The sequence below is a fragment of the Phoenix dactylifera genome, chromosome 14 (assembly GCF_009389715.1).
Source record: "Phoenix dactylifera cultivar Barhee BC4 chromosome 14, palm_55x_up_171113_PBpolish2nd_filt_p, whole genome shotgun sequence".
Classification (NCBI taxonomy): Eukaryota; Viridiplantae; Streptophyta; class Magnoliopsida; order Arecales; family Arecaceae; genus Phoenix; species Phoenix dactylifera.
The window spans coordinates 739,149-758,340 of NC_052405.1; the positions used below are offsets into that span (position 1 = coordinate 739,149).

The 19,192-nt window shown below is 36.3% G+C and overlaps 1 protein-coding gene across 2 annotated transcripts; it reads left to right on the top strand.

Moving 5' to 3' along the window:
• Positions 1-9,934: 9,934 nt before the first annotated feature.
• LOC103701315 (protein GrpE) lies at positions 9,935-17,999 on the top strand. 2 transcript variants are annotated; one of them, XR_005514632.1, is made up of 4 exons: positions 9,935-10,336; positions 11,630-12,142; positions 17,034-17,279; positions 17,631-17,999. XR_005514632.1 is itself a non-coding variant. In XM_026802317.2 (3 exons), the coding sequence occupies exons 1-3, from the start codon at positions 10,112-10,114 to the stop codon at positions 17,169-17,171; spliced, it is 876 nt and encodes a 291-aa protein (XP_026658118.2). In that variant the 5' UTR covers positions 9,935-10,111; the 3' UTR covers positions 17,172-17,523. The 2 variants fall into 2 exon arrangements, 1 of the variants encoding a protein (XP_026658118.2); XM_026802317.2 differs by lacking the exon at positions 17,631-17,999 and having other exon boundaries at positions 17,034-17,523.
• Positions 18,000-19,192: the final 1,193 nt, after the last annotated feature.

Sequence of the window (19,192 nt, forward strand, 5' to 3'; positions counted from 1 at the left end):
ATTTTGTTTTTATCTCATACCAGTCCTTGCTTTCAAATACTTAGATTTGATAATCAGAAGCTAATGTATATTCTTGGATTTGAGTTCTCAAGGGCAACAACTGAATTACCTGAGCGAATGCTTGCTTACTTTTAGGTAATTAAGATTTCTTCTGAAACTGAATTATCTTTGATCTATTGCCTTTGTTGTTTACTGCTATTGGGTTAACATTCATTAATCAGTGCTGCCAAATAATTTAGACATCAATTTTCCACCTTAGCAAGTTGGTGCTTCAGAATTCTTTTGTTAAATATTTGAGTGCATGTTGTCCCTGTTTCCATGGGAACAACCTCTGGGTAAGGTTGCATATATCTGGTCTTCCCCAACCCCACAGTGGTAGGAGTCTCGTGCATTGGGATGCTCTTTGACATTGTCCTAGTTTCCATCTCATTATCATTGTAATAATTAGGTTTTATTCAGATAGATCAAACTCTGATGAAGTAGGGTTGTCACCAAGGTACCTTGTATTGAAGGCTAGATACAACCTCGGTGAAAATTGGGGTTCTCTGATTTGGGTGGTAAGGACTTTCAGGGATATGGGAGCTCAAAAAATGGTCTGGTATGTGTTAAAAAGCAAGAAAACAATGATGGAAAATATAACCTAAATATTAATTGTAGAGGAAAATAAATTGGAGAAGACACAAAGGCGTGGCATTTATATTTTTAAAAAATAAATGTTAAATAAACATATGGAGTGAGTTCAAGTGCTTAACACAGTTGTACGAACATGTATCTATGTAGTTGTGTATGGTTGTTATAAGGTGTAATTTCTGTTAGATTGGAAGCTAAATAGCTCAATAGTTCTAGACCCTTGAAGTGACATCGGAGTTGACATATTTTGCTGGAAGTGATAAGCATTGACATGGAAACTATTGAAAGATAATTTCACCACAGTTTTGACAGCACGTGCCAAGGAGGGTTATTATTAAGTGCCATGCTCTGTACATGCATTCTTTTGCTTTCTTATGAGCACTTTTTAAGATTTATTTAACCACTGTGATATTCTATTAAATTTTTAATGCCACTGGGTTTTGATATTTTGGTATATTTTCCCTACTACAAGCAGAAGTTTAGGAATTGAGTAGTAGGTGGAAAGTAACAGGTAAATTTAGGTAACTACTAACAAAAATTAGCAGCTCGCTTGGTAAGTTGGAGTTCTTCCATTGGGATGAGTTTTGTGGAGATCTAGAGAAACTAGATGTGATTTTTAAGAAGTTGAATGCTTGATTTGAACTAATAAGGAAATAGCACAAACCATTTCTGGACAAAAGGGGCAGCATCAAATGGTCAATATTTTAAGAATTTAACTTAAATCTGAAATTACTTTGGAATGTTGGCAAAGATACAGTCATCAGAGAGATATGCGGTAGATCCATTTTAGTTTAGAGTGAATAAAGCATGATGATAATCCAAGATTACATAATAAGGTTAATATCTGATTTATGGAGGTTACTAAAAGCAGAAAGATGCTTCATAAGGTACATGCTTTTTATCAAATCATCGTCGTCCATCATTATTTGAGGACCCCTAGTTGTCATAATTCTCACTTTGAATCCATCAATGAGAAGAACAACCATTTGAGATTCATGATAAAATAGAACTTCTTTTGGGATGATCTCCTGGTGTTTTGATCATAATTGGAGGATCTATTATCAATGGGTGACTTGGAGAGGCAAGATTGATGTCAAGATTCCTTCATTTAAGAGTCTAGAAGCAGGATTTTTTTTTTTACATTTTTTTTGTAATATGCAAATTTGTTTTCTGTGTCTATCCTGTGGTAGGTTTTGAAGTCTTATGTTAAGTCAAATCATTGTCTACATTTCCAAACCCGAAATAGAGAACAATAACGAAACTTTTGAAGTTCGTATGATCATGTTTAAAGTGGTCTTAGTGGCATACTATGTAGGGTTTCATTTATCTGAGTTTTGTACTTTTGTGGTGTCTTTATTTTCTTTTGTTAGCTAAATTTTGGAAGACTTAAATGTAACGTATGATTTATTAGAGTTCAGCATAGGATTAGTGATCCTTTGCCTCTTGTAGTCAAGTTTTTATCTGGAACTTAATAAGAAAATTGAGATTACTTTTTTATCTTGGTAAAATTGTTTGTAAGAGTATTCCATCATAGCTTCTCCTATACTAATTAACAAGAGGCTGATTTCTAAGACAATATGAGCTAAACCTTTTAGATTAGCATCTTTTGTTGGAATTCATTACCCTATTGCAAGAGATGTTAAAATCCAAACTCTTAACTGACCAACAGATTATACCTATCTTTGCAATTCCAGCAAACAATTTGGAAATAAAATCAATTCAAACTTACTAGTTATATTGCACATATAGCTAGATGTGACTGCTAAAGATTTTAGATTCAGATAATTGAACTAAAAACTAAATTCTAAAAGTACTTGAAAATAATTAATCCATAATTAACTGAAATGCATTATAAGTCTTTAGGTTCAGAAGCAATGTTGGCGGAATTGGTACCGGGCAGTTGGGCACCGTATCGATTGCCCAGTGGGATGAGTCGGTACGGACCTGCGCCGTGCCGTGCCGGGCCCGTACCGATACATCTTCTACGGCGGGGGAGAGGGAGAACGAGAGAGGCGCGGGTCCATACCGACACATCTTCCTAGCCGGTCTCTCTCTTCCCTCCTCTCCCTCTCCCTCTCCCTCCCTCCTCCTCTCTCTCTCTCTTCCTCTTCTCCTTCCCCTCCAGCAAGGCATTTTGGTTTCAATGGCGGAACCGTCTCGGTCCGCTGCCGGTACAGCCTGGGACACCCCGAACTGGGTGGTTCAGGACGGTTCCGCAGACCTTATTCAAAAGCATCTCTTTTGCTGCTCTTTTAAAACTTTCAGAGTCCAAATATACTGACATATCTTGTTTTGAAGTTTTTGGAGTCCCTTAAGTCTAGCATATTTTAAACCTTTTAAAAGATAAATCGAATAAGGGCTATTTTTGGAATTGAAAATTTGAGCAATTAAGCCACTTCTGTATAGTTTAAGTGTTTGGAGTTTGAGTAAACAATTTTATAGTTGCAGTTATTTGCTGGAGTTGATTTTTAGTAGTGTCGAATGTCTTTTCTTTGCAGGAGTGATCCTGAAAATTTAAGTTCTAAAAGCTTTGTTATCATATTGGGAACAAAAGTTGATCTTGTCGTGCATCAAATTGTTTTTGTAATTTAGGATGGACAAAACATTATGCTAAGGTGTAGGGTTACACTAAGTGATGAGTGGAGATTTCAATGTCGTTAATAGACAAGAAAGAAGTTTCTTGATTTTGAGAAATTTGCTTTTGTGATTCAGGGATTACTTGGCACTGTATAATTAAGCACTCTAGATAGGTGTCTGAGCTTTGAAGGTTAGATTTGCCATATAACTAATTTACCTGCGTTTCATATATGAAGAAAATAAACTTGATTAGGATGCATGGCACTATTCGTTTATTGAGCATTTATGGTTCAGGTAAAATTACTTCCCTGATTCGGTTTTTTATGACATATCAATCATGAAAAGGGCACATAAATAAACAATCTGATGACTGGAGGTCCCAGAATACTCAAAAGTCAAAATATTGGATAGAATTTAATAGCTAAGGGAGAATTTTTCTGGTATTTACAGAATAGCTTGGAGGGTCATCCTCGGCCTGTTAATTTTTTACTATTTATGCATTAGATGATGTTGATGGGATATATGTTTGACAAGTTCTACTAAAATGTGCCTAAAGTGTAAGCAAAATCTAAAAATAAACGAGTCTTATAAAAATACTTATTTGGTTGGTTTGTATAAAACTTGTTTTTGGAAAAACTGATGAGGCAGAATACCGAAAAATCTGTTTAATGAAAAAGCAGTTCTTCATCTGTTTTTCATCAATATTTCTGTGCCAAGCTTTGTGATATCTGTTTTATATATCTACAGAACCAAATATCACCTGGGTCTCCTAAATAGGCATTTATTGTGAAATTGGTGATAGTTCTGAAATCCAAAGTTAATTTGGATTCAGATGCTTTTACTAGTACCATCTGCTATAACCTTCTAATAGTTCTTAGGCATGACAGTACTTGATTGATATAAAACATCATTGATAGAAGAAAGCCCCTTTTTTTCTGTACAAGGAATGAGTGTTAGCAATTGAAATGCTTGAAAATATATTTATCTCCTCTAAAATCCAAACATAGGGCTACGTCCAAAAAAAAAGAAATCCAAAAATAGGATAACATGGAGTCAAGCTTTAATAGATTGTAGGAGATAAAAGCAAAGTTGTTAGTGTGACTTAGATGGGGTACATAATATTCACATTCTATATCATAAATACTGGTATTTTACTTGGCATGGTATACAACGATTCCATTTAGCTTTGTAAAATTAAATTGCCTACCACAGTGCACACATCTCATAAAGATTAACATCTTAGCAGTATAGTGTGATCGATAATTTTATGAATCTTTCTGGTTCCTTCATTTCTTCTCACTTGTTCATTCCTTACATTGTCGATCGGCTTTTTCATGTTGAATTATATTAAACATAAGGGACTCTTGCTGATGTATGGTAATTTTTCAATCCAAAATGGTAAAATTTTATTTTTATGCCTTTTGCTACTTTAAAGATCTACCAAGTCCTTTACAATGTTTTTCTCAATAACATCCTACATTTCCTCTTGTTCTTTAATAGGGTTAGTGAAAAGCTGTTGTTTTTGCTTTCGCGTAGTACATGGTTTGGGAAACCTCAAATAAGATGGTCCATCTTCAATACCTTTTTTGTAATTTATGATTATGCTAAATGATGCACCTTGAGCTCATCTTTGTTTTTTAAATTCCTTGATAGTCACCTCCCTATGCACCAATATATACATGTAAATGCTCTCCATCCTCATATCTACTTTTTGAACTGGCACTTAGTCTTGTAAGTTGAGGCAGATGACAATGAAGTACTCTGGCCCTTTTGATGTTGATCAAACACACCAGCCCAAGATCTAGAACAAGCACTGATAAAATAAAAAAAATAAATAATGGAAGAGAAAACAATAATATATAGAGAAAATTTTAATATAAAAATGAAGAGAAAAACTCTCTCAAACGCTTCTCTGTCACCCAAAAATGCCTACAATTCGTTTATATGTGGTAGCACCATCAAGAATCTTAGGTTTCTATTCAATTGTTTTCCACATATGCTTGCAATTAGCCAATCTATACTTATTCAAGAACTCAATACCATATTTTCTTTGACAATACAGTAGCCATCTTTGAGTTTAGCTACTTCAAAGCCAAGAAAATTGAAGTAGCTATAGATATTCATGAACACTATGGACGTCATCAACATTATTGTAATGACAATCAAGACATCAACATAGAGGCCAACAATTAACTATGCGTTTACTAGCGTGCTTCACATTTGAACTGGAATCTGTAGAAAATATAGAATAATCACAAAATAATAAATACTATGCAATATTTTCGTACCATGCTCTGGATGCCTGCTTGAGACCATATAAAGCTTTCTTAAGTTTGCAAATAAATTCAGAATGAGAGTCAACAATGCCAAGAGGCTGGAATAGATAAATGTCCTTGTCAAGATCACCATATAAGAAGGCATTCTTTGCATCCATCTCACAAAGACCAATCCTTGCTAGCTGCTAAGAAAATAAGTGCTTTGAATGTAGTTAATTTTGTAACTAGGCTGTAGGTTTCATCAAAATCAACTCCATATTTTTGTGAAAATCTTCTTGCTACAAGCTTAACTTTGTAAAGTTCAATAGAGCCATCACTCTTCCTTTTCACCTTATACATCCACTTCCAAGCAAGAGTAAGAAACACTACTAGGCAAAGGAATTAAACCCCATGTCTCATTCTTCTGAAATCTTTTCTTCCATGGCATCCTTCCAAACTATCAATACTCTTGGCCTCATTATAAGAAGTGGATTCTAGCTGATTAATAATAGTGGAAGCATAACAATAAGCAATAGAAGAATAATCCCCATGAGAAAGATGATAGTAGCATTAGCCATGATGATTCATCCATCGAATCTCACCAATAAGAGTCTTAACACTTGCCATGTAGCGAATTACTGGAAGCATTTGAATTACCACATCTCATAGTCCATGGTTCTGATACCATGTAGAATGGCATGCTTTTCGATGTTGATCAAATGCACTAGCCCAAGATCCAAAAATCGCACCAGCCAAATAAAAATATAAGTAATGGAAGAGAAGAAAATAATATAGAGGGAATATTTTTATGTATGAAATATGAAGAAAAAACTCTCTTAATCATTTTTCCTATCTCGTCTAAAAGTAAAAACATGCCACACTATCTCTCTTTCCATAAACTCTCTCTAAAACCACTGTGCAGTACATTCTCAACTCTATCCTACTTACTAAAAGACAACCTTCAATTTGATAATCCATATCTAACTGATCAACTATTTTTTTTTCCCATCAAGCAAGGTTCGCCGTCTTGATACCAGACCTTGTACTGTTACCATCCTATTATAGTGTTGCTATGCGGTATGGTACTGTAAGGTTTAGCGTATCGAGTGTCGATATGGTACGTCCAGTATAGTACGGTACAACAAACCTTGCTGTCAAGACTGGACTTTGTATCTATTGTGCCAAAGTCTTTAACCTAACCAACATGGACCAGCACTGGAACCAAAAAAAAATAATTAATTTCTTGGAGCTCGCGATGACTCCAGCATACATATGTTATATGTGATGCTAGTTAGTCTGGTATCAAATTCACAAGCTAATTTTCATTTTTCTGGCCTGTAGGAGAGGTATTCCTGAATTAGAAGATCATTCTGCTATTGAGGCATTTTATGAGATCATTGAGAAATCATCTAGTTTATTTTACTTTCCTTTGCCTTTTTGTTAAAGAAACCAAGTAGGGGGTTTGATTTTTATGATATTTAATGAATGCTTAGAATATTCTTCAGCAACTTTGAGGGATGTGGGGACAGGGCAGAATAATGACATGTTTTATGTTATTTTGCTTGTTTGTTCGTGGTAAAAGCAAAATGCTATAATAGCTCACAACTTGGCATATTCTCTTCACCTACCTTGGAAATTCTAGGCCTCCTTGGCGTGAGCCTCTTTATTCCAAATATGGATTACCAAAATATGGTTTCTTTAAGAGAAATGACCTAAGAAGCTAGTATATCATTTTCCCTCATAGTATATAACATTTTAAATTAGGAAGCCATGGCCTAATTTGTAGTATCTTATTTAGATACTATTTAATTAAAGTTTTGTGTATGTCCTTGTAAGCTACGTAATGCTTTTGTTGTCTTCTCTCTTTGGCAGATGTATTTGATGAAGAAAGGATGGAGATTAAATTTAGCATCTGACTCTTGCACCAGTACTGGTTTGACTCAAGTCACAGGATTAGCAAGCGGCATTTTAAGTCCTACCTTGTCTCTCTTATGTAGTAACACTGAAAACTGAATTTCTGTGATATTTGAACCATCCATTTGTGTGAGCTATTTGACAATTTTCATCTCCCTCTTGATGGTTTGGAGGGGCACCACCATTTGGTATATTATTTTTTGTTTCTTTTTTCCTTGTAGTCGTAGTTTCGTGGATCCTTAGTAGATTATTCATTTTGAACCTGAGATGAGGGATTGCCTGCTGTGTGTCAGCCCTACTTGCTGACATCTTGACACCAGGAGGTGTCTTTTCTGGTTTTTCCATTATACTGAACTATTTGTTCTGATCATTCTTATCTATGAAAAACTGAGATAATAGTTACTCAAGCAAGCAAAGGTAGAAAATAGCTTATTAAGGCTTTAATTCCATTATGTTCATGGTTATCTTTGTTAATTCAGTACCAAGAAATATGTATTCTTTTCTTTTTCTCACATATGGTGAAAAATGCTAATGTGTTGAACTATTGTTTATTTTGTTCTGAGGGTATTACATGGTTCTGTGATGGCTGATAAGAATATCAATCATTCTTCTTATGGCTGGATCCAATATCCTGATTCCTATGGAAAGAATAAGAATTTCATGTTCTTCCTTTTGGGAAAGGGGGGAACAAAGAAAATCCTACTTATTGCTGCTTTCTCTCTCTCTCTCTCTCTCTCTCTCTCTCTCTCTCTCTCCCTCCTAAAAAAGCAAGGAAAAAAAAGGCTCGAATAGGGTGGGGGTGATCCCCCTCCATCACCCAGATTGGAAGGAGCGATGTCATAGTTCTTGCTATGTTCATTTTGCTTGCAGATATATACTGAAAAGGTTCATCCCAATTATGTAATAATTTTGGGTACTTTGTAGTTCACTAAGATCTTGGTGGGTTCTTCATTATGCTGGTTTTTCATGTATAATTGAAATTCTTCTGTCATAAACTTTCTTCTGCACAGGTTGAGTTGGTCCAGATTGCCAGTAATACGATATGTTTTCCTCTTGTAGCTGAATCTTTTGCACACGCTGCTTGTTGGGTTCTCTAGTTTGCTAAACAGGTATCATTAGCAATCCATGTAAGACCAACACTAAGTTCCGGAGTACGTTGTTATTTGGACTCAGAAAGCTAAAAACATGTCTATGAATTTGGCCGAACAGTTAATTTTGCAAGTTTAGAATTTGAATTATAAATATTCTGATGTAATAAACTCTCTTGTTCTCTCTCTGAGCGGGTCTGTGTTTGTGCCGAAATTTTTATTTTTTAATTGAATTCTCCATAAATGATGGGTGGGCTTTGATCTCTTTGGTTGGAACATCATTAGAGATACGCTATGCCTGTTCAATTCTTACATGGGAAGGATTTTGTGGTCTTCTTGAAATGGTAAGAAGGACTTACGAATGTTTCCTGGTTTGGCAGCCTGGAAGAAAAAGTACACCTGCTAATAGTTGTGTCAAACCTATTTCTCCTGGGATTGGACAGCATAAGATTGAGTAACCATTCAGGGGCTTCTCCCACACATACACACACAATCTCAGGATTCATCCACTTGAATGTACCATTGTATGAGTAATTGCATTTCTGTGTTCCACCGTTATGATCGCTGCTCGTTTTCATGAGCACAAGGTGGAGGGAAATATTCTGTTGAAATATTTGGGGAAGAAGAGAAAAATAAGAGAAAAAGAGAAAGAGAATTGTATTTCTGCCAGTCTTTTACAATGTACAGAAGTTAGGAGCAGTTTTTATATAGACTAGGAGGCTAAGACCGACTAAATTTGGCATACAATCAATCACAAATCAATCAAGATAAAGTTTAATGAGGCCGAATAAGTTTGGCATAATCAATCAATTAATAGATTCTAACATCTATCACAACCCATAAACCAAGATCCTCTAACCTACCTCTACGAATATAATTTAAACTCCTACTGCATTTCTCTTTATTCTATGCACTTGAGCTGGCCATCGACGAGTTGCATTATATAACTTGTCCAATCTGCTTCTATTAAAAAAAATAATGAAATAATGTATCATCAATTTTGCTGATGCTTTTGGTGTTTGTCTTGTCGGATTGTAAACTAGGATTATCCACTCCCTAAGCTTTCCCTGTCATATATATATATATATATATATATATATATATATATATATATATATATATATATATATATATATATATATATATATGTGTGTGTGTATGTATATATATATCTATAGATCTGTTATTTTTTTTTCTTTCAAAAATAAATTTTTATTGAAACTGTTTATATTCGGTCCGATCATTAAAACCAAAGTAATACACACACACACACACACACACACACATATATATATATATATATATATATATATATATATATATATATATATATATATATATATATATATATATATATATATATATATATATATATATGTCTGTGTGCTCGAGCGTGTGAGAAAGAAAACGAGAACCATTTTAGCTGGGTCGCGAGAACGGGTGGAACGGCATTTCGAATCTCTGATGGACCCCCAGATCAGATCCGTAGTAGACCACGCCGATCAGACGGTCAGAAGCAACCAATAAGGCGCAGATAGAATACGAGCCGATGGCAAATCCGGAATTTTAGGATAAGCTATCCGCGGCCTTCCCCCGCGAGAGAGAGAGAGAGAGAGAGAGAGAGATCGGAAGCTGCTTGGTCGGTAAATGCCGTCAATGGCCGCCGCCTTCTCCACCCACCCCCTCTCCTTCGCCCCTCGCCCTCTCTTCTCGCCCACCCCGCCCAAACCCGTCAAAACCCTAACCCTTGCTCTCCCCTCCACCCAAAACCCTAGCGGAAGATCCACTTCAGCGCCCACAGCCCTCTTCGCTTCCCAACTTCCCCGGAGATCCTTCAGGGCAGCTCAAAAGGTCGCGGAAACAGATCCAAAAGTGCGTATTTTCCTCTTCTTTGCTCTTTGATTCCCATCCAACTATTCCGGTTCTATATAATGTTTTGTGGAATAATGCGTGTGGCTGTTCTTCCTTTTAGCCGTATCCCCAATCTCTTTTCTTCATGCATGTTCTAAGATTCTTGTTTTTGGGTTATTTTTACCTTATACGTGGAATAATTCTTGAAAACATAAGAATCGAGAGCTAAAGGTGATCGTTTCAATCATTTTGATATATATGCTCAAGGTAGCCTTGATTATGTTATTTACGCACGTGCTACAAATAATATCTAGCTTCGTGTATGCAAAAAAAGAGAGAAAAAACTCTTTATTCAGAAGAACTGTGAAGATATGTAGGTTTCTTTTGGGGAAGGGAGACTAGGAGGGAGGGTGATTCCAAATTTTCTAGCTATTAGTGATGGAGAGAGTTTGCGATGAGGGGAAAGAGGAAAAAGGAAAAGGGGCCCTGGAGACATATTATAGTGGCCAATTCTGTAAGATTTCTGTGCTTAACTGCAGCAATTCTGCAGAAAGGAGATACTGCTCTCTATATATTTTAACATCTTTGTTCCCTGACCTTATAACAAAGCATGCTGTGAAAGCCCAGGTTCTCAATGGTTCAGGCTAGTAGTACACACAGTTACAAAATGCATGCATGTATCGGTGGGTTCGCTCATAATGACAAGTTTGGCATCCACTAATGAGTAAAATGAGTTTGAAAACGTTGATGAATGAGTAAAATGAAAAGAAGGATCATCGTGTGTAATATTGCATATGAAACCTAAAATTGAGAGTCAATGACAAGAAAGAATAGCTGCAGTAACAACACCAGAAGCGAAAAGAAAAAATGATATGTCATTGTTCAAAAAAGTACTTTTATCGCCATTATTGTGTACTTCTGCTACTTGCTATCACAAGTGGTTAATATTTTGTGAAACTCACAAATCATTGAATAACTTGTGATTAATATGACATTTCGGGAATGAGTAAGTGATCCATTTACCAAAAATAAAATGATATTCCTTGATCAATTTAAGGGGATAATTTATCAACAGATTTTTATTATTGATGTAGAAGACATCATCTATTTTGTTATTTTAGAATATTCCTACTAGTGCAAACTAGATATTGAAAGATCACGAATTCTTCGATGGCATGAAGCTATACTTTCTTGCGGAATTGTAAGGATAGTGTTATGAATCCATTCAAACAGCAATGATAGCCTTTTCTATTAAGTGCTAATCCTTAATTATCCAGCAAACATGGCATATTGATACTGTTCATTTTTCTTCAGGCAATAAATGGGGATGAGGAGAACCAGACCCCGGAGAATAAATCAGAAGACAAGGAAGATAAAAAGGATATACCTGCTATGAAGATGCTAATTCAAGCTTACAAGAAGGCTATCATAGATGGAGATGAAAAGAGTGTTTGTGAAATGGAGGTGGCACTTTGTGCTGCTGAGAACGAGAAGAATGATTTATCTGCGAAATGTACAGAAATAGCAGCAGAAATAGCTTCTGGGAGGGATAGACTTCTCCGCTTGAAAGCTGATTTTGACAATTTTAGAAAGAAATTTGAGAAGGATTGTCTTAATTTTACATCAGATATTCAAGAGGAAGTATTTCAGAGCTTGTTGCCCATGGTTGACAGTTTTGAGCAAGCCAAGCAGAAGATGAAACCAGAAACAGATAAGGAGAAGAAGATTGATGCAAGTTATCAGGGTATATACAAGCAGTTCGTGGAGATCATGAGAAGCTTTCGTGTATCTGTAGTAGAGACAATTGGCAAGCCATTTGATCCTGCAGTAAGTGGAATATTACAGACCTTTCTATTTCTCCAGTCATATGCTTCCCGTGTTTCCCTGAGTCATTGGCTGTAGTTTCTGTTTGTTGAGTTATCAATGGATATAACTTACTGATTTCTTCGGTTATTTAGCAGTTTTTCTTAATTGCATATCAAGCAAAGAAAATTATACTACAGAACCATGGGCTTGTCTTGTTGCATAAAATTATTTTATATTATCATAGTCATGTGCATAGGTTCATTAGTGAGTTGAGCAATTTTACCAATATAATTGCAAGATTCTTTTTTCCTTTTTAATCTTCCTTATTTCATATGTAGATATATTGTTGAAGTCCTCCCCAACCTTGAGTGGAACTTTAAGTTCAACTATAATACGTTTTGAATGTATTTTAACTAATATCTTAAACAGAACTATGTGATTGCCTTTTTGATTATGTTTTGCCAGCATAGATTTGGAAAACTGCATCCACCAGACTAGCTTTTGAGAGAAAGTTTTGGGCAAAGCCAAATTAGCTTTTCATTAAAATAATGGAAAGGAAAACATGGTACATGGTGTTCCTAGAGCTCTAGACAGAGGGGGACAAAAAAAAAAGGAAGCAAAATAAAACTACATCAGCATAAGGGTTTTGAAAACATGAGAAAGCTCTTTTTTTGTTTCTTTCTGGCGTAGTTCCAGACCAGTTTTTGACAAGGAATTTGATGCTTTCTGGAGTCTGCAAACTGGGCTTGCTGGAATTTTTGAAAGTTCATGCTGCTTCTATAACCAATTGCTCCAGCAAGGAATAACCACAAAAAATATCCCATCCTTTTTTCTACTTGGGTCTAGTATCTCACCTCCATGTTGTCCAGAGAAATCTGAGAGTTAGGCAGATTTCTAAACTTCAGCTTGTGTTTAAAATGTCTCCAAGCATATATCTACAGCCAAAGAGGAGATGGTTGGTAGTTTCCTACTCTAGAGAACAAAGGCATGGGAACTTGGAGACGACCAATTTCCTTAGATTTTCTGCAGTGAAGTGTTTTATTGATGGCTAACCAAGTAAATAGTATATCTTCTCCTGAATGACACTCTTCCAAATGGCTTCTGGCAAAAGTAGATAAACTCTCCTTTTATTAAAGACCCTGTAAAAATTTTCTAGCATCAGCTTGACCAGTTAGTGTTAGTTGATTTTTATCAGATTAAAGTAACTTTGAGAACTTGAAGGTTATTTCCAGTTGTGCATAATATTTATTATTTTTATAGTTGATATTATTAAATATAATTATGACTTTCAGCTTTCCTATGCATAAAGGATATCCTATATGTGGTTTTGTTCAAGCATTTGCAAAGTTGGTAACTCAAACCATAGGCAATACTCTTTTTTCCCATCAATTCCAATTTTCCTTTTGTTAAATGATTGGAACATTTTCATTTAGTGTCCTATTATTCCAACCAGAAATTTTGTCATGCAGAAAACTGTGCATAGTTTTTGACATTAGGTTGATAGGAAGTTGTAAGATTCTTTAACATTCTTTTCATTTATTGTGGAGCTTCCTGGAAAAAGATGTCCTCCACTGTCCTTATGCCAATGGAATGAAATTTGTTGTGTTGGTGCATAAAAAAACCAGTGGTTATCTAGATGCATAATATGAAAGCGCAACACTTGTCTAGGCCAGTTATTTTTTTTCCTTTTTTTGTGGGTTGGAGCAGGGGGGCGGCTTCCTTTCATGGTTAACTGCTAACAGAATAAAGAACCGTTAAGCTTGTTCTGAGGTAATTCTTTGAATCTATAGAAATTAGAAAGTATATTATTTGTTTTGGTCAACTTGAATCAGATAGTATTCTAAATCTTATTACAAGTAAGCAGGGTTTATTTTATGGAAAATGAATTAAGTGATCCTAAGCCTAGTTATTCTCTCTAGGAAGGTTATGAATTATTATTCATTATGGAGCCTCCAAGCAGAAAAATCATAAATGGTATGATATAATGAGAATTTCTATTTCACTTTAGGTTTTATAAGTATGACTAGCTATGTGAGTACGTAGCACATCTTGGGTCTAAACATCCATCATTTTCGGACATTGCATTATGAGTGTCAGAGCTGTCTGTTTCACATATAAACTTTGAAGAAAATTCAAATATATGCATGTGTCTCTGAAGTCGTACAGGGTGTTGATTTGGTTATAGAAATGTTTGCTAGATGCATCTCATTATCAAATTTGTCGAAATTTTCCCCACTGGTTCAGTCATTCTTTTGCTTCACATGGATGAAAATCATGCTTGCTCTGTTTGTTGGAAAAGGGATGAAAGAAGTGCTATGGCAGACACCTTGCATGCAAGAGGACACCATGGTTTTGTCTTGTTTGTGTGCTTGATCAAGGTGGGTTGATTGGTACTTGAACCTGATGATGCAGATTGTCGCTTGACCTAGGCCAACTTTTATTTTGACGACAATATGTAGGACCAAGAAGTCATACAAGCTGATGCATTAAGTGCTTCACACCCATGACTCATGCTTAGCATGAGTTGTACTCGGCCCCAATATGAGTACAGCTCAGACTAGGTTGGATCTACGATTTAATTTTATAATGTCATGGCTGCAACTTGCTTGTCCCACATGAGAATGATTTAGGAATGCTTTCACTTGGTATTGGTTCAGTTATGAGAATATGTGAATTAGTTCTCTAGGTGGTCGAGGTCACATGCATAGCATGTGATTTTGGTACATGATCTTTCGCACATGCAAGCTTATTATGTTTTCGGTATATGTGCCTCCAAGTAGGTCTAAATATGTGTATATCAGACACTTGCTATGTAGTTGCCAAGCTGATAATTGCAAAGTCATGTGAGAACTACTGGGAAGATGTCTATCTCATGGGCATAGGAATCCAAATGTTTACCTAATAGAAGGGCTTAACTATTCTCCTCTCAATGAGAAGATACCAAGTCATGGAGAGAAGTGTGGCTTCTTCCATGGCTTCCAGCACCCAAAAAGTGTGTTGTCATTACAACTAGGATCTTAGAGTGCTACTCCACCCCGGAATTATCTTCGTGTGCATGCACCTGCTTTCTAATGCTTCCAAGAAACATTTAAGCCAATCTCCATATCTTCCATATACCATGCATGCCAACCTTCAAATTAAACATTAATTATTTAGTCCTATTTAAATCCAACTTATCATGTAGTTTGCTCTGCTCACTTGGTTCATACTATGTAATTCATTCTTTCAAGGTAGTCATTGGCATACCTGCACCGCAAGTTGCATGATGAGAACAAATTCTTGATGCATGGGAGTCCAGGTCCATCCAAAGGCTTCGAATACATTGTTTGGAGAAAAGGTGTCCATATCCAATCTGAAATATGATAGGAGTAGTTGTTAGGCTTTGTTATCTAACATTTTATTCATGGCTGCATAGTCAAAGTTTGTCTTTATTATAGTCCAAGAGCTAGTCTAGTTTGTCTTTTGGGAGTTTTAGAACTAGTTGAGTGTGTAGGATTAGTCTGTAACTGAACTATATAGATGTGCTTTACTTGTGGAAGAGGAATAGTATAGCTAGTTTTCTTTCTTCTCAAGCTTGGCTTCCCAACAGTCATTCTATACATGCTCGGCCATTGTTAGGAGTTTTCTACTTCTTTTCTTCCCAATTCGAGTTGTCTCTTACTTGGGATATCTTAATTTTATCATGTAGTTAGGACACCATTCCCAATACTAGATACTTCATACTATACATGGTGTCATATTAGGCTGGTTTGACTGAATTTGCATATATTAATTGGCTTGATGGGATTAAGTCAAATGTGTTTGTGATGTGTCAACCTTGCTTTATCATGGTACTTTATATCATCCGACAATTTCCCACTAAATACTTCATTCATATTTAGATTGTCACACAAGACTTACAGGTCAATTTACATAGTTAAATTGGTACAATTGGATAGGGTCATCTATTCAAAAGGTCATCATACTTAATTTTGTGCCGCATATTGCCATATAAAGATGAGTCGATGCTCCTTCAAAGACCATGCCCAATGGACTCAAGCCAGGTGATCACATGGCATATATGTCTTATGGGCAAACTTGCCAAGGCAAAAAAGCTAGAATCTATATTCTTCAGGGCGCATTAGTATTTATTTTAGACAAAGTGAAGTTGAACCCAACTTGGCGAGGTCCTGCACAAATCAAATACTTTAAGTGGGGTCTAGCCCACAGCAAGAAATGTGACACCAAGTCACCTTTACACAGTAGATAATTCTTTTTATCTCTATATATAAGCTTTAACTATGATTTATTAAACAGAGTTCATTTTAATAACAGAAAATAATGTGGATCCGCTGTTGTAATCGAGCATTGGAAATTGTTTGTGGGGCCTTATGAGGTCCCACTTATGCTTGTTTACCCTAAGATCTTTTGCAACGTAGCATAAATGTCACAAGAAGGATTTAAGAAACTTATGTTAAGAAAAGATATAATTTTACAAAGTAATTAAGATGTAATGGGCCGTTATACTGGATTGAAGTTATAATCACCAATTTGCTATAATATTGGGTGCTTAGCTCTACGGGCTTCTATTAGTTACTTCTATATTGCCTCTATTTGCATTTTATCGTGTCTTCCTAGTAAGCAAGGTTCGTCATCTCAGTACCGGACTCTGTACTAGTGCTACACTAGCACTGTATCAGTATGGTATGGTATGGGATATTTTTGGTGTATCGCGTGTTAGTACGTCATCCGTACTGGATACTGGAACCGAATCGGTATAGCACAGTATGGCCCGTACTGTCCAGTTCGGGCTGATACGACGAATTATTCCAGTAAGCTTCATATCATGTTTGTAAAGGCATGGTATGAATTATCACTTTCACATGATCAAACTTCAGTTTCATAACATTCCTATATTTCTTTTGGTATGTAGATTCATGAGGCTGTTGCCCGAGAAGAGTCTCCACTGTTCAAGGCAGGCATTGTTTCACAAGAAATTCGTCGTGGGTTTTTCTTAGGAGATCGGCTACACCACAGGCTCTGGTGTAGCAAAAACAGCTTCAGATACTGAAGATTCCATTGAGCAACTGGAAGAGGCTGCTGAACCTGCTGAAGATTCTACTCCTACATCCAGCAACAGCTAGTTCAATAATGGGTTTAAATTCTAACTCCATTTTAGGTATCATATAATCTTGAGTGAGGTTTTTGATTTCAGAATCAAAGCATTGCTGGGCTGCAAATTGGCTTTGGACTGTTATTTTTCTACCCAAATCAGTCCTGCTCGAAAGTTTTGTCCAATTACCATACCAAAATATTTTCTACAGATCTCTGAAACGAGAAATGAGAATCAATTTCCCTTTTGGTGCTTAGATTGGAATCATTGGATTCTAAATTCACTTTTAGCTATGAAATATAAGCCCACATAGAGTTTCATGTCATTGCAAAACTTACTTTGTGGATGTGTTGGATACTAGAATCAGACAGGCCATGTTTGTTTTGAAATTTTAGCATCTTTTTTGTTATCTGCCAGGAAGAAGTCTGAAGTTCCGAGAGTTTTTTCGGACTGGTGTTCCTTGGAGATAACCGATGCAGGCAACAACTCTTTTTTTCAGGGAAAACACCCTCCAAAAGCTACTTTGACAATCCACTCGCCACAGCAAAGAAGTAGCTTCCTAGATTTGTTCTGGTCCAGATTATTCAGATAACTTTATGAAAATAATTTTGCTTGTTGGATTTAAATGTTACTACAGTAACTTTTTTTGTCTAGTTTTTCAAGGCACCACCACTTCCAAATATTGGCACCGAAGGGAGTCAAAAATGTGTTACTCTGTACTTGCAAGTGCTCTGTTTCATTTAAGTAGTCGCCGAAGGAAGAGTATTATCACTTTATCTTTTGAAAGCTTCTGCTTTGTTGTCTTTCTGCAACTGCAGTGTCTGACCTGAGTGCATAAATTGCTGTATTGGACATGGAGATTGCTCTCCAAGTAGAAATTGGTGCATAGCATGTGTGCCCACATTACAGGCAATGGCACTATTGAGAGAAAGATCAGACCATCAGGGGAGAGGGTGATGACTCTGCCAGTTCTGATCGGCTCAAGTTAAGTATCGATCTTGATCATGAGCATGGCAAGCTACTCACTTTTGGAAAGCCATGAATCTAAACTTAAGCAGAGGGTAGTCTCCATTTCTGATAACAAAATGCTGCAATCCTTGGGCGTAAATAGTTCGATAACCGAACGCGACCTAGGTTGTTGCGGTTATTGCTCTTGCTGTCTAGGCTCCTTGTGAAGACGATGGACATCATATGAAGGGTAAGCAACATCTGAACTTTGGTCTTTTAGATTATTACAATGGGTGTGAGATGAATGATTGTATGGAAAAAAAACAACCACATGAAGGAGAGGGGTTAATTAGCAGACACTCAGGGAATGCTTACTTAGCAGAGGATGATAAATGACACATTCATGTGGATTAATTCATGGTGCTGCATGCGCACATAATTCTGGGGATGGTCTCAATATGGACCTTCTATATGCCAGGGTGCTGCTCTGGAAACTGGAGAGTTCATCCATGGAAAAATTTAAAGCAGGGGCAGATGAAGATTGGAGTGGCAGTAACACCAGGTGGTTGGGTCAAGAAACAGGCCAACAAACATATGGTGGAGAGGGTTCGGCGGGGCATTATTGGAGATGAATGTGCTAAGGGTCATATGAATTGAATGGCATGGTATCCTGAAAATAGGAGCATGTGAACCTCCTTCCAGTTTCTTAATCATGGTCTGGTGCAATGGGCAATCAATTGCTCTCGAAAAGCGACAAGTATTGTGATGTAGAAATGTTTGACCAAATTGTTTGAAGGTGGGAGAATAGATCCAGTCTTGTTGTACTTGGATAACTTAGCTCCATTATTGCGTGATAAAAAAAAAAAAAAGAACCAATTCCTCCAGCATAACAGTCACTTACTGTGCCATCCCAAGTTCTTTTTTTAGCCCTGCCTTGAACTATATTTTGCTTTATGCACTGCATGATTGGAGGAAACAAAGGAAAATGGGTTTATATGCTTGTATATTTGTTCTTCTGTCTTTTTTTTTTT